At 42.4% G+C, this 18,312-nt stretch overlaps 1 protein-coding gene across 14 annotated transcripts in view; it reads left to right on the forward strand.

Annotated features, from left to right (window-relative positions):
* The window catches only part of DOCK9 (dedicator of cytokinesis 9), a 513,264-nt gene that overhangs the window by 207,467 nt on the left and 287,485 nt on the right, over positions 1-18,312 (forward strand). For all 14 annotated transcript variants that reach the window (XM_063953262.1, XM_063953265.1, XM_063953272.1 and 11 more), the window contains exons 5-9: positions 6,771-6,840; positions 9,398-9,493; positions 10,309-10,443; positions 11,874-12,048; positions 13,215-13,276. In XM_063953262.1, the coding sequence (XP_063809332.1) occupies positions 6,771-6,840; positions 9,398-9,493; positions 10,309-10,443; positions 11,874-12,048; positions 13,215-13,276 (538 nt within the window). The remainder of the gene's footprint in view (positions 1-6,770; positions 6,841-9,397; positions 9,494-10,308; positions 10,444-11,873; positions 12,049-13,214; positions 13,277-18,312) is intronic.

Here is an 18,312-nt window from a genome sequence, read left to right on the forward strand (position 1 = left end):
ATATTAACAGCAGCTACAGGGTAAACATTAAGGTACAGTGTAATCCCTGGGTTATATAGCGCTGGGGGGTGTGCTGGCATACTCTCTCTCTCCCTAAAAGCCTTTGTGGGGTCCTGTCCTCAGTCAGAGCATTCCCTGTGTGTGTGCTGTGTGTCGGTACGCCTGTGTCGACATGTTTGATGAGGAAGGATACGTGGAGGCAGAACAAGTGCAGCGGAGTGTGGTGTCGCCGCCGACGGTGCCGACACCTGATTGGATGGATATGTGGAAGGTGTTAAATGATAATGTAAACTCCTTGCATAACAGATTGGATAAAACTGTAACCGGGGGACAGTCAGGGTCTCAACCCATGCCTGATCATACAGCGCAGAGGCCGTCGGGGTCTCAAAAGCGCACACTATCCCAGATAGTTGACACAGATGTCGACACGGAATCTGACTCCAGTGTCGATGATGATGAGGCAAAGTTGCAGCCTAAAATGACTAAAGCCATCCGCTACATGATTGTAGCTATGAAGGATGTATTACACATTTCTGAGGAAAATCCTGTCCCTGATAAAGAGGATTTATATGTATGGGGAGAAAAAGCATGAAGTGACTTTTCCCCCTTCACATGAATTAAATGAATTATGTGAAAAAGCGTGGGATTCCCCTGACAGGAAGGTGATAGTTTCCAAGAGATTACTTATGGCGTATCCTTTCCCGCCAACGGACAGGTAACGCTGGGAATCCTCCCCTAGGGTAGACAAGGCGTTGACACGCTTGTCTAAGAAGGTGGCCCTGCCGTCTCCGGATACGGCCGCCCTAAAGGATCCTGCAGATAGAAAGCAGGAAGCTATCCTGAAGTCTGTTTATACACATTCTGGCACACTGCTGAGGCCAGCAATTGCTTCGGCCTGGATGTGTAGTGCGGTAGCTGCATGGACGGATTCTCTGTCTGAGGAGTTAGATACCCTGGACAGGGACACTGTTCTACTGACCCTGGCACATATCAAGGACGCGGTCCTATATATGCGGGATGCCCAGAGGGACATTTGCCTGCTGGGCTCTAGAGTTAACGCAATGTCCATTTCTGCCAGAAGGGTCTTATGGACTCGGCAATGGACAGGGGATACCGACTCTAAAAAACACATGGAGGTTTTACCTTATAAGGGTGAGGAATTGTTTGGGGACGGTCTCTCGGACCTGGTTTCCACAGCTACGGCTGGGAAGTAAAATTTCTTGCCTTATGTCCCTCCACAACCTAAGAAAGCACCGTATTACCAAATGCAGTCCTTTCGTTCTCAGAGGAGCAAGAAGGTCAGAGGTGCGTCCTTTCTTGCTAGAGGCAGGGGTAGAGGAAAAAAGCTGCACCATGCAGCTAGTTCCCAGGAACAAAAGTCTTCCCCGGCTTCCACTAAATCCACCGCATGACGCTGAGCCAGGAGCTGTGGGGGCGCGTCTCCGACATTTCAGCCACCAGTGGGTTCGCTCACAGGTGGATCCTTGGGCTATACAAATTGTCTCAGGGTTACAAGCTGGAGTAACCTAAAATCGGCCTTACCAACTACCCCCATGGAAAGGGAGATAGTGTTGGAGGCAATTCACAAGCTTTTTCTCCAGAAAGTGGTGGTAGAGGTCCCCCCCCTTCAACGGGGAAGGGGCTACTATTCCACTATGTTTTTGGTACCGAAACCGGACGGTTCGGTCAGACCCATTTTAAATTTAAAATCCCTGAACATTTATCTGAAGAAATTCAAGTTCAAAATGGAATCGCTCAGAGCGGTCATTGCAAGCCTGGATGAAGGGGATTTTATGGTGTCTCTGGACATCAAGGATGCTTACTTGCATGTCCCCATTTATCCGCCTCATCAGGAGTACCTCAGGTTTGTGGTACGGGACTGTCATTACCAATTCCAGACGTTGCCGTTTGGCCTGTCCACGGCACCGAGAGATTTTACCAAGGTGATGGCGGAAATGATGGTGCTCCTTCGGAAGCAAGGGGTTACAATTATCCCATACTTGGACGATCTCCTCATAAAGGCGAGGTCCAGGGAGCAGTTGCTGATCAGCGTAGCACACTCTCAGGAAGTGTTGCATCAGCACGGCTGGATTCTGAACATTCCAAAGTCGCAACTGATTCCTGCGACGCGTCTGCCCTTCCTGGGCATGATTCTGGACACAGACCAGAAGAAGGTGTTTCTCCCGGAGGAGAAAGCTCAGGAGCTTGTGATTCTGGTCAGAGACCTCCTAAAGCCAAAACAGGTGTCGGTGCATCGCTGCACGCGAGTCCTGGGAAAGATGGTGGCGTCATACGAAGCCATTCCCTTCGGCAGGTTCCATGCGAGGATCTTTCAGTGGGATCTGCTGGACAAGTGGTCCGGATCGCATCTTCAGATGCATCGGATGATCACCCTGTCCCCCAGGGCCAGGGTATCTCTTCTGTGGTGGCTACAAGGTGCTCAGCTCCTCGAGGGCCGCAGATTCGGCATACAGGACTGGGTCCTGGTGACCACGGATGCAAGCCTCCGAGGGTGGGGGGCAGTCACTCAAGGAAGAAACTTCCAAGGGTTGTGGTCAAGTCAGGAGACTTGTCTGCACATCAATATCCTGGGACTAAGGGCCATATACAACGCCCTGAGTCAAGCGGAGCCTCTGCTTCAAAACAAACCAGTGCTGATTCAGTCAGACAACATCACTGCAGTGGCCCATGTAAACCGCCAGGGCGGCACAAGAAGCAGGGTGGCAATGACAGAAGCCACCAGGATTCTTCGGTGGGCGGAGAATCATGTACTAGCACTGTCAGCAGTGTTCATTCCGGGAGTGGACAACTGGGAAGCAGACTTCCTCAGCAGACACGACCTCCACCCGGGAGAGTGGGGACTTCATCAAGAAGTCTTCACGCAGATTGCAAATCGATGGGAACTACCACAGGTGGACATGATGGCGTCCCGTCTCAACAAAAAGCTAAAAAGATATTGCGCCAGTTCAAGGGACCCTCAGGCGATAGCTGTGGACGCACTAGTAACATCGTGGGTGTTCCAGTCGGTCTATGTGTTTCCTCCTCTTCCTCTCATACCAAAGGTGCTGAGAATTGTAAGAAAAAGAGGAGTGAGAACAATACTCATTGTTCCGGATTGTCCAAGAAGGACTTGGTACCCGGAATTGCAAGAAATGCTCACAGAGGACCCGTGGCCTCTGCCTCTCAGACAGGACCTGTTACAACAAGGGCCCTGTCTGTTCCAAGACTTACCGCGGCTGCGTTTGACGGCATGGCGGTTGAACACCGGATCCTAGCAGAAAAGGGCATTCCGGAAGCAGTTATTCCTACGCTGATAAAGGCTAGGAAGGACGTGACAGCAAAACATTATCACCGTATATGGCGAAAATATGTTGCTTGGTGTGAGGCCAGGAAGGCCCCTACAGAGGAATTCCAACTGGGTCGATTCCTGCACTTCCTACAGTCGGGTGTAACTATGGGCCTGAAATTAGGGTCCATAAAGGTCCAGATTTCGGCCCTATCCATTTTCTTTCAAAAGGAACTGGCTTCACTGCCTGAGGTTCAGACGTTTGTTAAGGGAGTGCTGCATATTCAGCCTCCTTTTGTGCCACCAGTGGCACCTTGAGATCTTAACGTGGTATTGGCTTTCCTGAAATCCCACTGGTTTGAGCCACTTAAGACGGTGGAGCTAAAGTATCTCACGTGGAAAGTGGTCATGCTGTTGGCCCTAGCCTCAGCTAGGCGTGTGTCAGAATTGGCAGCTTTGTCATGTAAAAGCCCCTATCTGGTTTTCCATATGGACAGGGCAGAATTGCGAACTCGTCCGCAGTTTCTGCCAAAGGTGGTGTCATCTTTTCATCTGAACCAACCCATTGTGGTGCCTGCGGCTACTCGTGACTTGGAGGATTCCAAGTTGCTTGATGTAGTCAGGGCTTTGAAGATCTATGTTGCCAGGACGGCTGGAGTCAGGAAGACTGACTCGCTGTTTATCCTGTATGCATCCAACAAGCTGGGTGCTCCTGCTTCAAAGCAAACCATTGCTCGCTGGATCTGTAACACGATTCAGCAGGCTCATTCTGCGGCTGGATTGCCGCATCCAAAATCAGTAAAGGCCCATTCCACAAGGAAGGTGGGCTCTTCTTGGGCGGCTGCCCGAGGGGTCTCGGCATTACAGCTTTGCCGAGCTGCTACTTGGTCGGGTTCAAACACATTTGCAAAGTTCTACAAGTTTGATACCCTGGCTGAGGAGGACCTGGTGTTTGCCCATTCGGTGCTGCAGAGTCATCCGCACTCTCCTGCCCGTTTGGGAGTTTTGGTATAATCCCCATGGTCCTTACGGAGTCCCCAGCATCCACTAGGACGTTAGAGAAAATAAGAATTTACTCCCCGGTAATTCTATTTCTCGTAGTCCGTAGTGGATGCTGGGCGCCCGTCCCAAGTGCGGACTTTCTGCAATACGTGTATATAGTTATTGCTTAATAAAGGGTTATGTTATGTTGGCATCCATTGGTTGATGCTCTGTTGTTTGTTCATACTGTTAACTGGGTAAGTTTATCACAAGTTATACGGTGTGATTGGTGTGGCTGGTATGAGTCTTACCCTGGGTTCCAAAATCCTTTCCTTGTAATGTCAGCTCTTCCGGGCACAGTTTCCTTAACTGGGGTCTGGAGGAGGGGCATAGAGGGAGGAGCCAGTGCACACCAGATAGTACTAAATCTTTCTTTAGATTGCCCAGTCTCCTGCGGAGCCCGCTATTCCCCATGGTCCTTACGGAGTCCCCAGCATCCACTACGGACTACGAGAAATAGAATTACCGGTGAGTAAATTCTTATTTTTAATGTCATCTCCATGCTGGACTTCCAGCAAAGTGCATATCTTCACTTGGTAAGGTGTGTGCTTGTTCCATCCAACTACTCCCATCAGCCAGTAAAATGTTTGTTTTGCCTCCAACAAGCCGTGACCCACACATCCATACACTTGCACGTAAACCTAGGTGTATTTGTCTTGCACATGTAGCTGGCTGGATACTAAGGGGGTTATTTAACAAAGCTTGGAGAGAGATAAAATTGTTAGAGATAAACTACCAACCAATTAGGTCTTAACTGTCATTTTTATCTCTTACAATTTTAACTCTCAGTTTCTCCGAGCTTTAATAAATACTCCCCTAAGAAAAAACTTTTGCCCTTCAGTTTTACATTTGCAGTAAATGATCCATACAGTGGCGGAATTTGTGAGTGGTGGGCCCAGGTGTAAAACTATAATTTTGGGCCCCCCTCCTCCACCCCAACCCAAGTTCACAATATGCCACACAGCAGTGGGTGATGGGGAGATGCAGAGGGTGACAGCGGAAGGCAGATGCTGACAGGGGTAGGCAGTGGGTGACAGGTGGTACAAGCACAATGTCCTGCGCGGTGCGGAGAATTGGGGCATGTACCTTAATTGGGGCAGGAACACAGCGGCCTTTGATCCGTCCCTGCACGGGCCCCCCGCCCCTTGTGCTTTCCTCAGTTTGTCACTCTGTCAGGCAGACTCTGACAGTGCCAGTTACACCGGTTGTGAGTTACCTTTATTTCACAGACAGTAGTGATTCATTATGTACAGCTGTTTGTTAATTAGAGGCAGTACAGGGCTGTGATCATCAGCGCTGATGTGTGTGCCGGACTGATAGAGGAGTCCTGCCACCTAAGGTCAGCCTTGCCTACCTAAGGTAAGGGTCAGGGAGCCACCCTGCTCTTTGCACACGGCATTCATCCAACCTTGCTCCAAATGGTCTGCAGGGGTGCTGGTCTGGGCATTAGAGGGACCCTTAGTTCTCAGGGGACCCCGGTGCAATGCACATGCTGCACCATTGGTAGTTCCACCTCTGGATCCATAGTATGTGCCTTACACTCTGTCATACAAGCAACGACAGAACAGGAAAACATTTATGAAGGATAGAAAGCATATCAAAATTAAATACTTTTGTAATACTGAAATGTTCCGACATTCATAGGGCTCTATTCAATTCTGCACGCTGTTAATAGCGAGGGGTGGGGGGCTCCCGGAGCTATTCAATTCAGTACATTGTTATGCCCGACTACAGGATTACGAGCAGAAATCCGACACAACTAGGTCCACGATGCTGTTTTGTGCACTAGCGTGGCGCAAACAGCATCGTGGTGAGGCACTTTAGTCGGAGAATGCCCGTTCTTGCGACTAAACACTCTGTTTAGTCCGTGAGTACCAGATTTCTACGACTTAACAGTGTGCTGAGTTGAATAGTTTCCGGACCTTCGTCCCGCCGCTATTCAATTTGCATTGAAGTGAATCGACCCCATGGTCTTAATAAGATTCTTACTGCAATAAATATTATAGTTCAGGTTATTTAATAATAGTTTCAATCTGGCACATACGTTTCTATAATGTGATTGGTTGTAAAAGTACTGTATGGAGGCAGTAGTGTCAATACTATTTTCATGTCACCTTTCATTACTACAAATAGCCACGCTCATTGTTGCTGCGATGTGTATGCACGGGCATACACATCGCGGCAAGGCACGTACGTGCCGTACAGTGACTAAGTGCAGCCATCGATCGCACCATTGAAGTCAATGGCGTGCGTATTCCCGCCATAGATGTGGGCACACTAGTCGCACCTTCGCTGCTGCGATGCATACATCTTTACGTATAGTCTATAAGGAAGAACATCAGCATTTGTTTTATCTATTGTAGTGTACTTTTTTTTATTTTTATTGTATCATTATGAAAATTGTTTGTGCTCCTGTTCACAATGTTTCTGTTTCGTTACATAGTAAAGGAACCAAAGCAGAGAAGCTTCCAGTACATGTGTATGAAGTGGATGAAGATGCAGACAAAGATGAGGTGAAGCATGCTAAGTGTCTAGCTCCTCATGCCTTGGTGGTGTGACTACCTCCTTATGCCTCTGTGATGTCAGTAACTCCCCATGCCTCGCTGGTGTCGCTAATTCCCCATGCCTCGCTGGTGTTAGTAGTTCTTCCCCATGCTCAGTTGTGTCAGTAGTTCTTCCCCATGCCTCGGTGGTGTCACTAGTTCCTCATGCCTCGGTGGTGTCACTAGTTCTTCCCCATGCCTCGGTGGTGTCACTAGTTCCTCATTCCTTGGTGGTGTCGCTAGTTCTTCCCCATGCATCGGTGGTGTCATAAGCTCCCCAAGCCTGTATGGTGTTACTGGCGCCTAATGAAGTTCTTTCTTTTGAATATTGCTTTCACCCATAATATAAATGATTCATAAGGAAAAGTTGGGCTGCTCTTATAGATGTCCGTTATTCTTCCTGTCAGTTTCTATATTCCCGAGAATTGTCTCCTGTCAAAATTCTCATTTGATATGGCAATAATACTATAAAATTTAGAGCAACATTCTTTAGCCCTATTGCAGCAAGTGTTTGGATGATATGGTCAGTCGATGATGCCTTCATTAGTTCTATTTTAGACTTCTTCCAATCAATGTAGCACCCCTCTAATTACTAGCCTAGAAATTACTATTCAGTGCTTTTTCTTCTTGCTGTTTCAAGCATAAAATTTTACCCTTCAAAATTAAAAAGGGTAATTCCCAGTTATTTAGTTTGGATGTTTTTTTTTTAAATCTAACTGCTGATTAAAGTGCACAGGTTGTGAATGTGTTGTTCCAACAGTACAGTACCGGTAAAGTCAGGTTATCCATATGCTTGTACAATATTATGTGTTATCGTTATGGAGATAAAAATGTCAATAATAAGAAAATATTTCAAGCACATTCTTTCCTGTATTTTGGTGTTCTCTGAGGTACAGCTGATGGTTTTAACCTTCCTACAGCAAAGCTGGGTAACCTTTTAACATGTAACATATAACTATTCACCAAATATATATAAATGTTTTACAGGATACTGTGTAAATAAGGTGCTTTTATCCACAGCAACCCATCATGTTTCTAATAAATATATATATATATATATATATATATATATATATATACATATACAGGTTGAGTATCCCTTATCCAAAATGCTTGGGACCGGAGGTATTTTGGATATCGGATTTTTCCGTATTTTGGAATAATTGCATGCCATAATGAGATCTTATGATGATGGGACCTAAATCTAAGCACAGAATGCATTTATGTTACATATACACCTTATACACAGCCTGAAGGTAATTTTAGCCAATATTTTTTATAACTTTGTGCATTAAACAAAGTGTGTCTACATTAACACATTTCATTTATGTTTCATATACACCTTATATACACAGCCTGAAGGTCATTTAATACAATATTATTAATAAATTTGTGTATTAAACAAAGTTTGTGTACATTGAGCCATCAAAAAACAAAGGTTTCACTATCTCACTCAAAAAAGTCCGTATTTCGGAATATTCCGTATTTCGGATATTTGGATATGGGATACTCAACCTGTATATAACAAAAATGAAAGCAGACATTTGGTCCTTGTTGTCAACAGTATATTTTTTATGAAGTTACCGGTAGAACAGTAAAATTGTGTTGCACCGTGTTTTAGGTGTTTATTTAATTATTTGCTGGTAACATTGTTCATGATCTTTACTTTTTAATTTTGTGAAGAATATTATTTATCAAGGAGAGTCTTCACACAAAGAATAAATCACATCAGTCTAAAATATAAGAGAATCCTCATATCAAAGAAAATCTAAAATAAACGAATGAATATTAGTCACAAATACAAAGTCTGTAAGAAGTAAAGACATTCTGAAAGTTCAGGGGAATGTGGGTGTCCCTAGTAAATAATATGTACATTATCTGACAGTGGTTGCCATCTGCCAGTGACTTGGTCTACACTGATGACCGTTTCCTAAAAAACTGCCTCATTTATTTATGTAAATAGTTATCTTTAGTAGTTTTTTGATCATATGCTTTCTGACCCGGATGTGACGGTCTTTAGCAATGAAACTTATCAATGACCTTTTTAGCTTATGACTGCACTTGTGTAATTGCTTCCTGTAAGACAGGTCATTAAATATGAATGTGACATGCACAAGGTCATAATGGGCTTGATATGAATTGTGTTTACTGCACACAGTCTAAAAGCTGGGAAATAAATAGTGCTACGCTTTTACTAGGCCACAGCGCTCGTTTAGAGTGCAGGCTGCTGAGTGGTCTCAGACACTTGCTGGATAGTTTAACTAGCTGATAAAATGTATCAGTTGAACTAATTTAACAATGGCAACAAGTAATGACTTCTTCAATACATAAATGCTGCTTACTTCAATGGGAAACAGTGAAGCAGTATTATTACAGCACATGCTAAAATAATATATATTTCTCGGCTCTTAATGTTTTAATTAGTATATCTTTCCTACTCATACTTGTTGATGCAATACAAAATGTGTAAAATACAGGGTAATTGTGACATTTTTAAGTCCTAACACAAGGGTTATTTTGTATATAGGATGCTGCATCGCTTGGCTCTCAGAAAGGGGGAATCACCAAACAGGGCTGGCTGTACAAAGGCAACATGAACAGTGCAATAAGTGTCACCATGAGGGTAAGTGTTGAACCACGCAATGGGCAGCAGAGCAATACACAAGTTTCTTTTCTGTCACACAACATCCTTTGTTGACTATAAGAATAAGATTAATAAAACAGTATAAGAATTTGATTCATTCTAAATGTAAAAACCTAAACCAAAATCTTCTTTGCACAACACATTTCAGGAATACTAGTTTATAATTATAATTTCCAATCGTCATGTCTGCATGTTCTGAATGCCGACGTGGACATTTTGTTGACATATGACATTGTCATTATGTTGACAGTACATAAAGTGATAGATTTAGGGTAGGGTTATGTTAGGGGTTAAATAGTGAAAAACACTATGTTGTAATGCCGATTGTCAACATAATGAGCGTGTCGACATAACACACCACACTTTATTATTAGGAGTAAAGTCTATATGATGGTAAACAGGCAGGATGTATTTTTTCTTTTGACCTACGGATGGGTCCATGTTTATCTTGACCTTTAATAGGATTAACTGAGACTGGGCAGTCGGACTTAATCCCCTGCTGTAATGACTTGATCCCCTGCTGTATTGTTCTCTGTATTGTATAGCACCTGAGAACAATAGATGAATGGTTTATGTAAATAAACCATGTTGTGCCTAGGCGCAGCAAAGAAGTCAAGATAACCGTGGACCCATCTGTATAGAAGGTACTGTTAAATAATCTTGGCATCTATGGTGCGGAATGTATTATGTGATAAGAGGTGCTGTAGTGGGTTCATTGGGTGTGGAGAATGCAATTTAGGTTTTTGTCTTGTAACAAAACGTCTTATAATTGGCACACAAATTTTTTTTCTTAGTCTTTTAAAAGAAGATTTTTCCACCTTATACAACTTGGAGATGGTTCCTATAACTTAAATTTCTACAAAGATGAAAAAATCTCCAAAGAGCCAAAGGGATCGATATTCCTTGATTCTTGCATGGGCGTGGTACAGGTAAATGTCCTTCCACACTGTTTCTCCTTTTTTTCTATTTCATGTTCTGTTGCCAGTATATTGTTAGTTTTGTAGATCATAGCACACTGACTGAATGAAATGTAGAATGCCTTGACAAAAAGCTTAGCAGTCTTTGGTCATCTGACTGTTGCTGAACTACATCTCCTAGCATGTACTGCTAGCCGCAATTCAGCCACATACTGTATGAGGAGTTTCTGGATAACTGCATCTGGAAAAACGATCTACGTTTTGTTTTCATTAAAACCAAGGATAATTATGAAAGGATAATCAGTGTGGGTTAATAAAGGAATAGAAAGACAGGAAGGCGTAGATAGTATGGAGTTACAAATCTGGCAGATATTTTCTTTAGAAGGAAGGTGTTCTCTGGGGGCTGGGAGTGTTACATTTTCTTAGCGGCATAATCCGCTCAGGAAGTGCTGGTTTCCTTCACTTGGCTCTTACCCAGATATTTTACAGTTAAATGTGAACAAGAAAAGGAAAAGAACCATTGCTGTACTAGTGTGCATAGCTGCCCGTGTGGGAGTGGACATTCCTAGCAGCAGATAGATACATTTACTATTAAAATAGTTGTGCTAGGATGTTACAATCAGAGCAGCCCCACCACACTCTGCGAGAATGTTATTAACAAAATGTTGGCTATTTCACGCATGCCGCAGCTGGTTCCTTTGCTGCCCTTGTTCTTACTAATTCAGATAGTATTTTCTAGAGTGTTAACACCTTTTATTTGTGCATGCGCTGGTCCTCTATTGGTTCCCTCTAAGTACAGGTGTATGAGACCTGTATAATTATACAGTAATGGCATTGTTAACCTTTGTCTGTACTAACTCATACTGTGATAATTATGTTTTTATGCTTTGAGACCTACATAATACCTGTATCTCTGAATGTACAATTGTTATAGTTTAATATTTTTTCATTTTTGTTTTAATAAGACCTTTATATGCCTTTCTAAGAATGTTTCAGTACTTTTCATAAGGCAGACACTACACTACATTATACCTGTGCACTCCTCATTGTACCACTCCTGAATCTCTTTCCTCTCATAGAAAGAAAAATTTATAAGCTATAAATCTAAAAATGAGGTCTGCTGAAATAATGTGTTCATGCAATATACTGACAGTATGCATCTTTAATCTGTTATGGACATTTTGAAAAATTGTTGGCATTCTCGCATTTATATAAAATACATATTTCTTTACACCCTACGATTTAAAATGTATCTGTACTATTCAAGCACCCCTTCCTTACAGACTCGACAAGACTTTTTCTTCTCCCCGTATTCATTCAGGTGTTCTCTGTGCCATATTTGTCAAATTGTTTAAATTGGTGTAAGTGTAGTTTATTTGCCATTACTGCTGCTTCGCACTCTTACTGTCTGGTTAGAATCTAAGCTTTGTGATTCTTTTTAGAACAACCGGGTGCGGCGCTTTGCCTTCGAGTTGAAGATGCAAGACAAAAGCAGTTTTCTACTTGCTGCAGATAGCGATGCGGAAATGGAGGATTGGATCAGTACACTCAATAAAATTCTGCAACTAAACTTTGAAGCTGCCATTCAGGAAAAGAGAAACGGAGAGTCCCATGAAGGTCTGATATATTAGTGAAAGCTTTTTCATGTCCCTTCTGTTATTGCGAGGCCTGTTTTAGTAGTAGGCAAAGAAGTTATGTTTTGTGTTAAATTTCACTACACGCACGGCTAATGTTTTTGGTACTGGCTTCTTAATATGTTTTTTTGTCTAGGACTCTGAATTGTAGTTGACAACTGACTTTTTCTTCTCTAATTGGAAAAACAGAACATAATACATGTACAGTATGGCTGATTTTTTTAATCTTTTTTTTATTTTCATTAAAGCAATAAAAAAAAACATCTACTTTAATACAAAAGTAAGATATACACGTAGAAAATGTACACTGTGAACTGGAATACGCATTAATTAACTGCAATTTTTTGTGTGGTTGCAACTACAAATGTTAGTTTGTTTTTAGCATTAATAATGTTTTGACAGTGATCATTGCATCAATAAGCAACATGTCTCATGTTAGTGTCACTCTGACAATTGTTATTATATCCTTTATCACACTACATCAGAGGTTCTAAAACACTGTCCTCAAGGCACCCCAACTGGCCAGGTTTTAAGTTTATCCATGCTTGGCCACAGGTGACTTAATTAGCACCTCAGTCAATTTGATTTAACCATCTGTGCTGAGCCATGGATCTACCTAAATCCTGGACCATTGAGGACCTCTGCACTATATACATGCAAGAACATCAGCCCAAAATCTGTGGTCATTTTGCATAGTATGACAGGGGAGTTTTAACCACTCATACTTTTTCATCTAGAATAATGCAGCAGTGTTCAAAAGTTCGGACTATCTGTTGTGGTATAGTGATGAAAGCATTTAAGTACAGAAAACATTGCATGCAGCAGCCTGAGATCACCGTGGTTTTCTTTAACAGAGGAGGATATAGCCTTCATCACTTTACCATGGGTGCAATTGAACCCTGCTCTTTCACCGTGAATGTTGTTATAATATTTGTTTATACAGGTTATATCGCTGACTGTAGTGGTGAAATGAGACATTGTTCTATATGTAACATAACTTTTTCCAGTATCGTTTTGGTTTTTATCTGTACGTTACTCAATCTGGGCTGCCAACTATTGTTAACTTGTTTAAATGTTATATTTTTTACATATTCTCTTTTTATGGATTACCCTTTATTAACTTAGTTTTTCATTTTTAATCTTTTTCAGATGATGAGCAGAACAAATTTGACAATTCTTCATCTAGCATTGATAGTTACCTCCCAGAAAAGGTTGGTATTGCCTCTTTGGTTTGCATGTAATACAAGTGATCTACTTTTTATTATTTGGCCCCTTTAAAAGTAACAATGTTCATAAATAAATAATTTTGCCAACAGATTTCCTAGTTGAAGGCTGGATAAAAAATATGACCTGATCGGCCTTACAGCCTTCCTTTATCCCACATCCCCCTACCCTTATAGCCATTACACATACACACAAACATCACTACACTTACCTTGTCTGCAGAGATTTACCTGTCTGTCTCCAAAGTCACTGGAATATGCAATCTTATTTCACCACAACCCCGTTTTTGTCTGTTTCCCTCATCTTTTGGCAGTCGTCCTGTGCTTAGTGCCATTTAATGATTCATTGCCTTCCTTTTTTTCCTTGCTATTTGCCTCTTGTGTGTCCCAATTTGTCTCTTATGACTTAGCACTGTCTTTCCTTCTTTATATCCTGTCTGATAACAGATCTCCCATTTCATAAAGGTACTATTCCATACAATATGTCAGCCATCTCCATCACCCATCTCACCCGCCTCCTTGTTCTAAAGTTCAACACGTTCAAAACTGAACAACTCCTCTTCCCTCATCCCAACGATAGTGTCCCCATAGTGTCACAGATGACAACATCCTCTGCTCAGTTCGCTTTAGTGTCAGCCCTCCGTTTTCCTCCACTGATTCAGTTCATTGCAATGTCTTGTTGCCACTTGCTTCAATACATTGCCAAAATATGTCCCTTTCTCAGTGTGGACTTTACCATAACTCTTCTCTCCAGCTATTCCCATCTCACCATATATCTCTGCTGCCTCTGATTGATTTTTGTTTTTCATTGCTTATCTTCCACTGCACCACTCTGTAAATCAGTACACTGGCCTTCTGTTAATGCTATAGGACCTTCCTCTGACCTGTGCCTCACCCACTCTCTGATAACCACCTCTTACTCCTGCCTCTAATGGTGCATACACACTGGCCGATATATTGGCCAATCTATTGAACGGCCGATATAGCTCAGTTCCGTCGGCCAGTGTGCACAAGCGATATATGTCTGTGAACGCCGTTGTTCAGATATATCGTGTCGGCCTTGCAGCACAACCGACCGCCCATACACGTACTGCAGACGCCGGTGGTGATTGACAGCATAACTAGGCTGGCGCATGTAAATGCTCACCCAGTTCGTGACAACAGTCCCGACGGATCAGACAGTGTGTATGTGCAACACACTGCTCAGTCCATCCATAGACATATCTGCAGATCAGTTGATCTGCACATTATATCTACTAGTATGTACCCAGCAATAGCCTTCTACTGACCAGAGTTTCCCTTAACATTCACTCTTGCAAGCACCCTCTCTTTACTGCAACACACAATCATTTGTAAGTAGATGGAATAGCAGACTCGCTATTTAGAATGACCGTAAATAGTAAATGTGTGATACGAAACAATTCATAAGCATAGAAGCTGACTTCTTATAAGTTTTTATACAATGAATGCGCTTTATCGTGTCCCCAGTTAATCACAGCTAAATTCACTTAAGGCCCATACACAATGGGCGATTTTGAGCTCAAAGTAGCTCACTTTTGGCATTTTGAGCTACTTTGAGCTCAAACTCGTCCAGTGTGTATGGGCGGGTGTTGTAAGCGCTGATGCGCTCCCGTATCATCACTGGCCGCCGCCGTCCATCGACTTGTTTTACAAGCAGAGTGAACCACTTTCCACAGTCTCCTACTATGGAAAGTGAAAATCACTCACTGTATATGCACTGAGCGATTTTCCGCCCAGCGATGTTCACATCATCGCTGTGCATACGTGTTGGGCAAAAACGCCCAGTGTGTAAGCACCTTTAGCATTATTAGTGGCTCTGTAAAGCAAGATTAAATACATTGTAGAAATAATAAAAAGGCCAGCTGCTGACTTCGCCATTTCTCTTCCCTCTTCGGATACTGGGTAAGGCTTTGCTTTTGTGTAGCATACTGTAGCTACTATACGTCAGCTTGGAGTAGGTTAGTTGGGCATATCTGTTTGACATCTTGTTCACTGCTGTACGCAGAGGCCAGACACTTGTTCCCCATGTTCACAGAAGTTGTGGCAGCAGATACCACAAAGGGGCCATCGGAGATCTCTAGAGAAGGAACAGAGGCGTTATTCTATTGAGACCGTTATGGCTTCCATTAGAGCAACCTCTCCTGTGTTACATATACATCCTTCTTTTCTGCACCAGAACATGTTACTGGCTACTGCCACCAGTCGTGCAGTTCTAATGCACTCACCACTAAACCTTGTTTTATTTCTTAGTTTAACCACTTTTTAAATGTGTGGTGTTTTTTTTGTTTGTTTTATCAGTTCCACTTTGCTAACATTGAATTTATTTTCTATTGCTGTAGATATCATTATAATCTGGTAGATTTTTTGTGTTCGCAAAATAATAAACTGTAGCTGGTCTGGCTTTCTGTTCTCATCCCTAGTGTAAGCGCAGGGGAAATTGGGTTTGTTGTTAGATATTTTCTGTCCAGGAAGGAGACCAGTTTCTGAGGTAATAGTTTCCAATCTCATTTGCTGTAATACAGATAGATGTGGCTAATCACAAGTCCTCATTGTTTATTGCGGATAAAACATACAAAAATGTGCTGCCTGCCAAGTTCACACAGTCTCCACTGCAACCTTCTTTTTTCTGTTTTTATACTCCTGAGGGTGACTTTCGTTTCCAAATATACACAAGCTGAAATAATTTGTTATGTGAAATCATTTCTTCAGTGTTGTTTTGCAGTATTTATTTTATATAGCTGTAAATTATGCATGGATATAAAGATGTAATAACATAACCATTCCTGCTATCTTTGTGTGTAGTTATGTGAATGACCACTTCTGCAAAAGACCACCCACTCTTCTACACTCAGCAGTGAGGTTAGCCTTATTTCAGATGTATTCCTAACAAAATTCCTTGAAACATTGGCCCCTGCTGAACTGATGGGCTGTATTCACAGAAATAATGGTTTAGGCCAGTGGTTCCTGAATGATCTTCATTCTAGTACCTTTAAACCCTTCACAGCAACTCCAAGCTAATGGGAAGATTCCGATAGCACCTCATGTGCTAGTACAATGTGGGTTATCCGGCAGGAAAGCCTTGCTTGTTTTTGCTCACAACCCGTAGAGGTGTGAGTAGATACGAGCAAGGTTTTCCTACCATAACAACCTGCTATGCACACAGCTGGAACTTTGCACTTAATATTCCCCTAAATGTTCTGTGAAGATACGGGGTTCCAGATCACTCTGGCACAGTGGTAGATCAAAATAAATGGTTGGTATTGAACAGAATGGGTGATAAACAGCACAGCACACTTTAGTAATACATTTCCACATGACCGTTCCCACAATGAATCCTTGGGAGAGTGTCACCTCTTAGCCTAGGGTTAGTGACTCCTTTCCACAGCCCTCAAAATAGCCCTCCTTTATCACCATCCTAATCCCCCCTTGGGAACAATCTCAAAATCCAGCCCGCATTACCTCCCATAAATGTGTTCTCTCAGGTAAAACCCTGCTGGGACTGACTCCTGGCTGTCTGGCGTAGCTCACTGTTGGACAATAGGCAGTCAACAAAGATCGCTTCTGTTGAATAATAGTTTGGTTTACCTGGCCTGATTATCTAATTCTGTGTATGGTTTCCACAGATCTAGTAAACACATAGACATCCCCTTGCCATAAGTAAACAATAGGAAGCTCTAATACTAAAAGGAGTAATCCGCATACAGTGTAACATAACCTAACACAATCTCACAAGTACAGAAAAATAGAATAGAGGGCGCTGTCAATAGCCGCTGGTGCAGGGGGTGGTAATCCCCAATAAGTGGAAACACAAAAAAACAAAAAACACCTGCGCTCTGTTGCTATTAAAGGGGTATATCCCCCTAGTAGATTAAATAAGAAATTAATTAATAATCTCTCTCCTTTGGACACTACCACCTAAAGTGAGATTGGAGACATCCCTACCTGCATGGAAAAGCTTGCACTTTGTGCTTAAAAGGGACCTATTGAACTCTACCACTCACTTGCAATTCTATCCGTCAGTGTGGACTATATTCTGGAGGGAATCCTAGCCTGGGGTATGACATATTTCTCCTAAGGGGTTTGGTGAATGTTCTTTGACCTATGAATTCATTTATTGAGGTGATTTTATGTGAAAGACATCTTGTGTTTTTAGACATTATTCTAATTAAATTGATTATATATTAATTCAACTTAACCTACCGTCCTTTATACTGATTATTAATTAATTTCTTATTTAATCTCCTAGGGGGGATATATCCCTTTAATAGCAACAGAGCGCAGGTGTTTTTTGTTTTTTTGTGCTAACACAATCTCATATTACTAATATTAAGGTGCATTCGAACACAGTATAGGGGTGAGCAGAGACATGACATAAACTGAATATAGTTAGTTATATGGGGGGGGGACATGTAGACATAAGACGTATTCAACTGGGTTTGTTACAGTTTCCTATTGAGATACTCTGCAAAATGAGTTTCAGTTTAGGTTATTTTAATACTAAGTGAACCTAAATTTCACTACTGATCAGCACAAATTTTGCTCATCACATCAAACATAAGGGATGAAAGAGGCACAAAGAGTCTGGAAATGGAACTGATGGAAGAAGGTGTGGTGCAAGTGGGTAATAGGTTGTGGATATACATGGGAGAAAAAGTAGGAGGGACAGAGAAGATGGTGGAAAATGGGATGCAGACATAAATAATTGGAGACAAATACTAAAGGCTGTAACAGAGTCGATTATACAGAGGCTGGGACTAACATGGGGATTATGAAATGGAGTCTGACAGGAATAGAGGGAATGCTGTTTACTTTCAAAAGGCAGCGTGATCCCTTTCCTACAAGAATGCTCATCCACAATACCCCTGCCCACTGCATGCTCAGCATCCCAGTGCACTGCAGCACACTACTTGGGAACCTCTGGTTTAAACTGTGCGATGGTTACTAGGTGGTAGGTATTCTTATATTTGCGATACAAACCTTCCTCCACAAGGCTTATTTGAAGG

Source organism: Pseudophryne corroboree, chromosome 2, assembly GCF_028390025.1.
Source record: "Pseudophryne corroboree isolate aPseCor3 chromosome 2, aPseCor3.hap2, whole genome shotgun sequence".
Taxonomy (NCBI): domain Eukaryota; kingdom Metazoa; phylum Chordata; class Amphibia; order Anura; family Myobatrachidae; genus Pseudophryne; species Pseudophryne corroboree.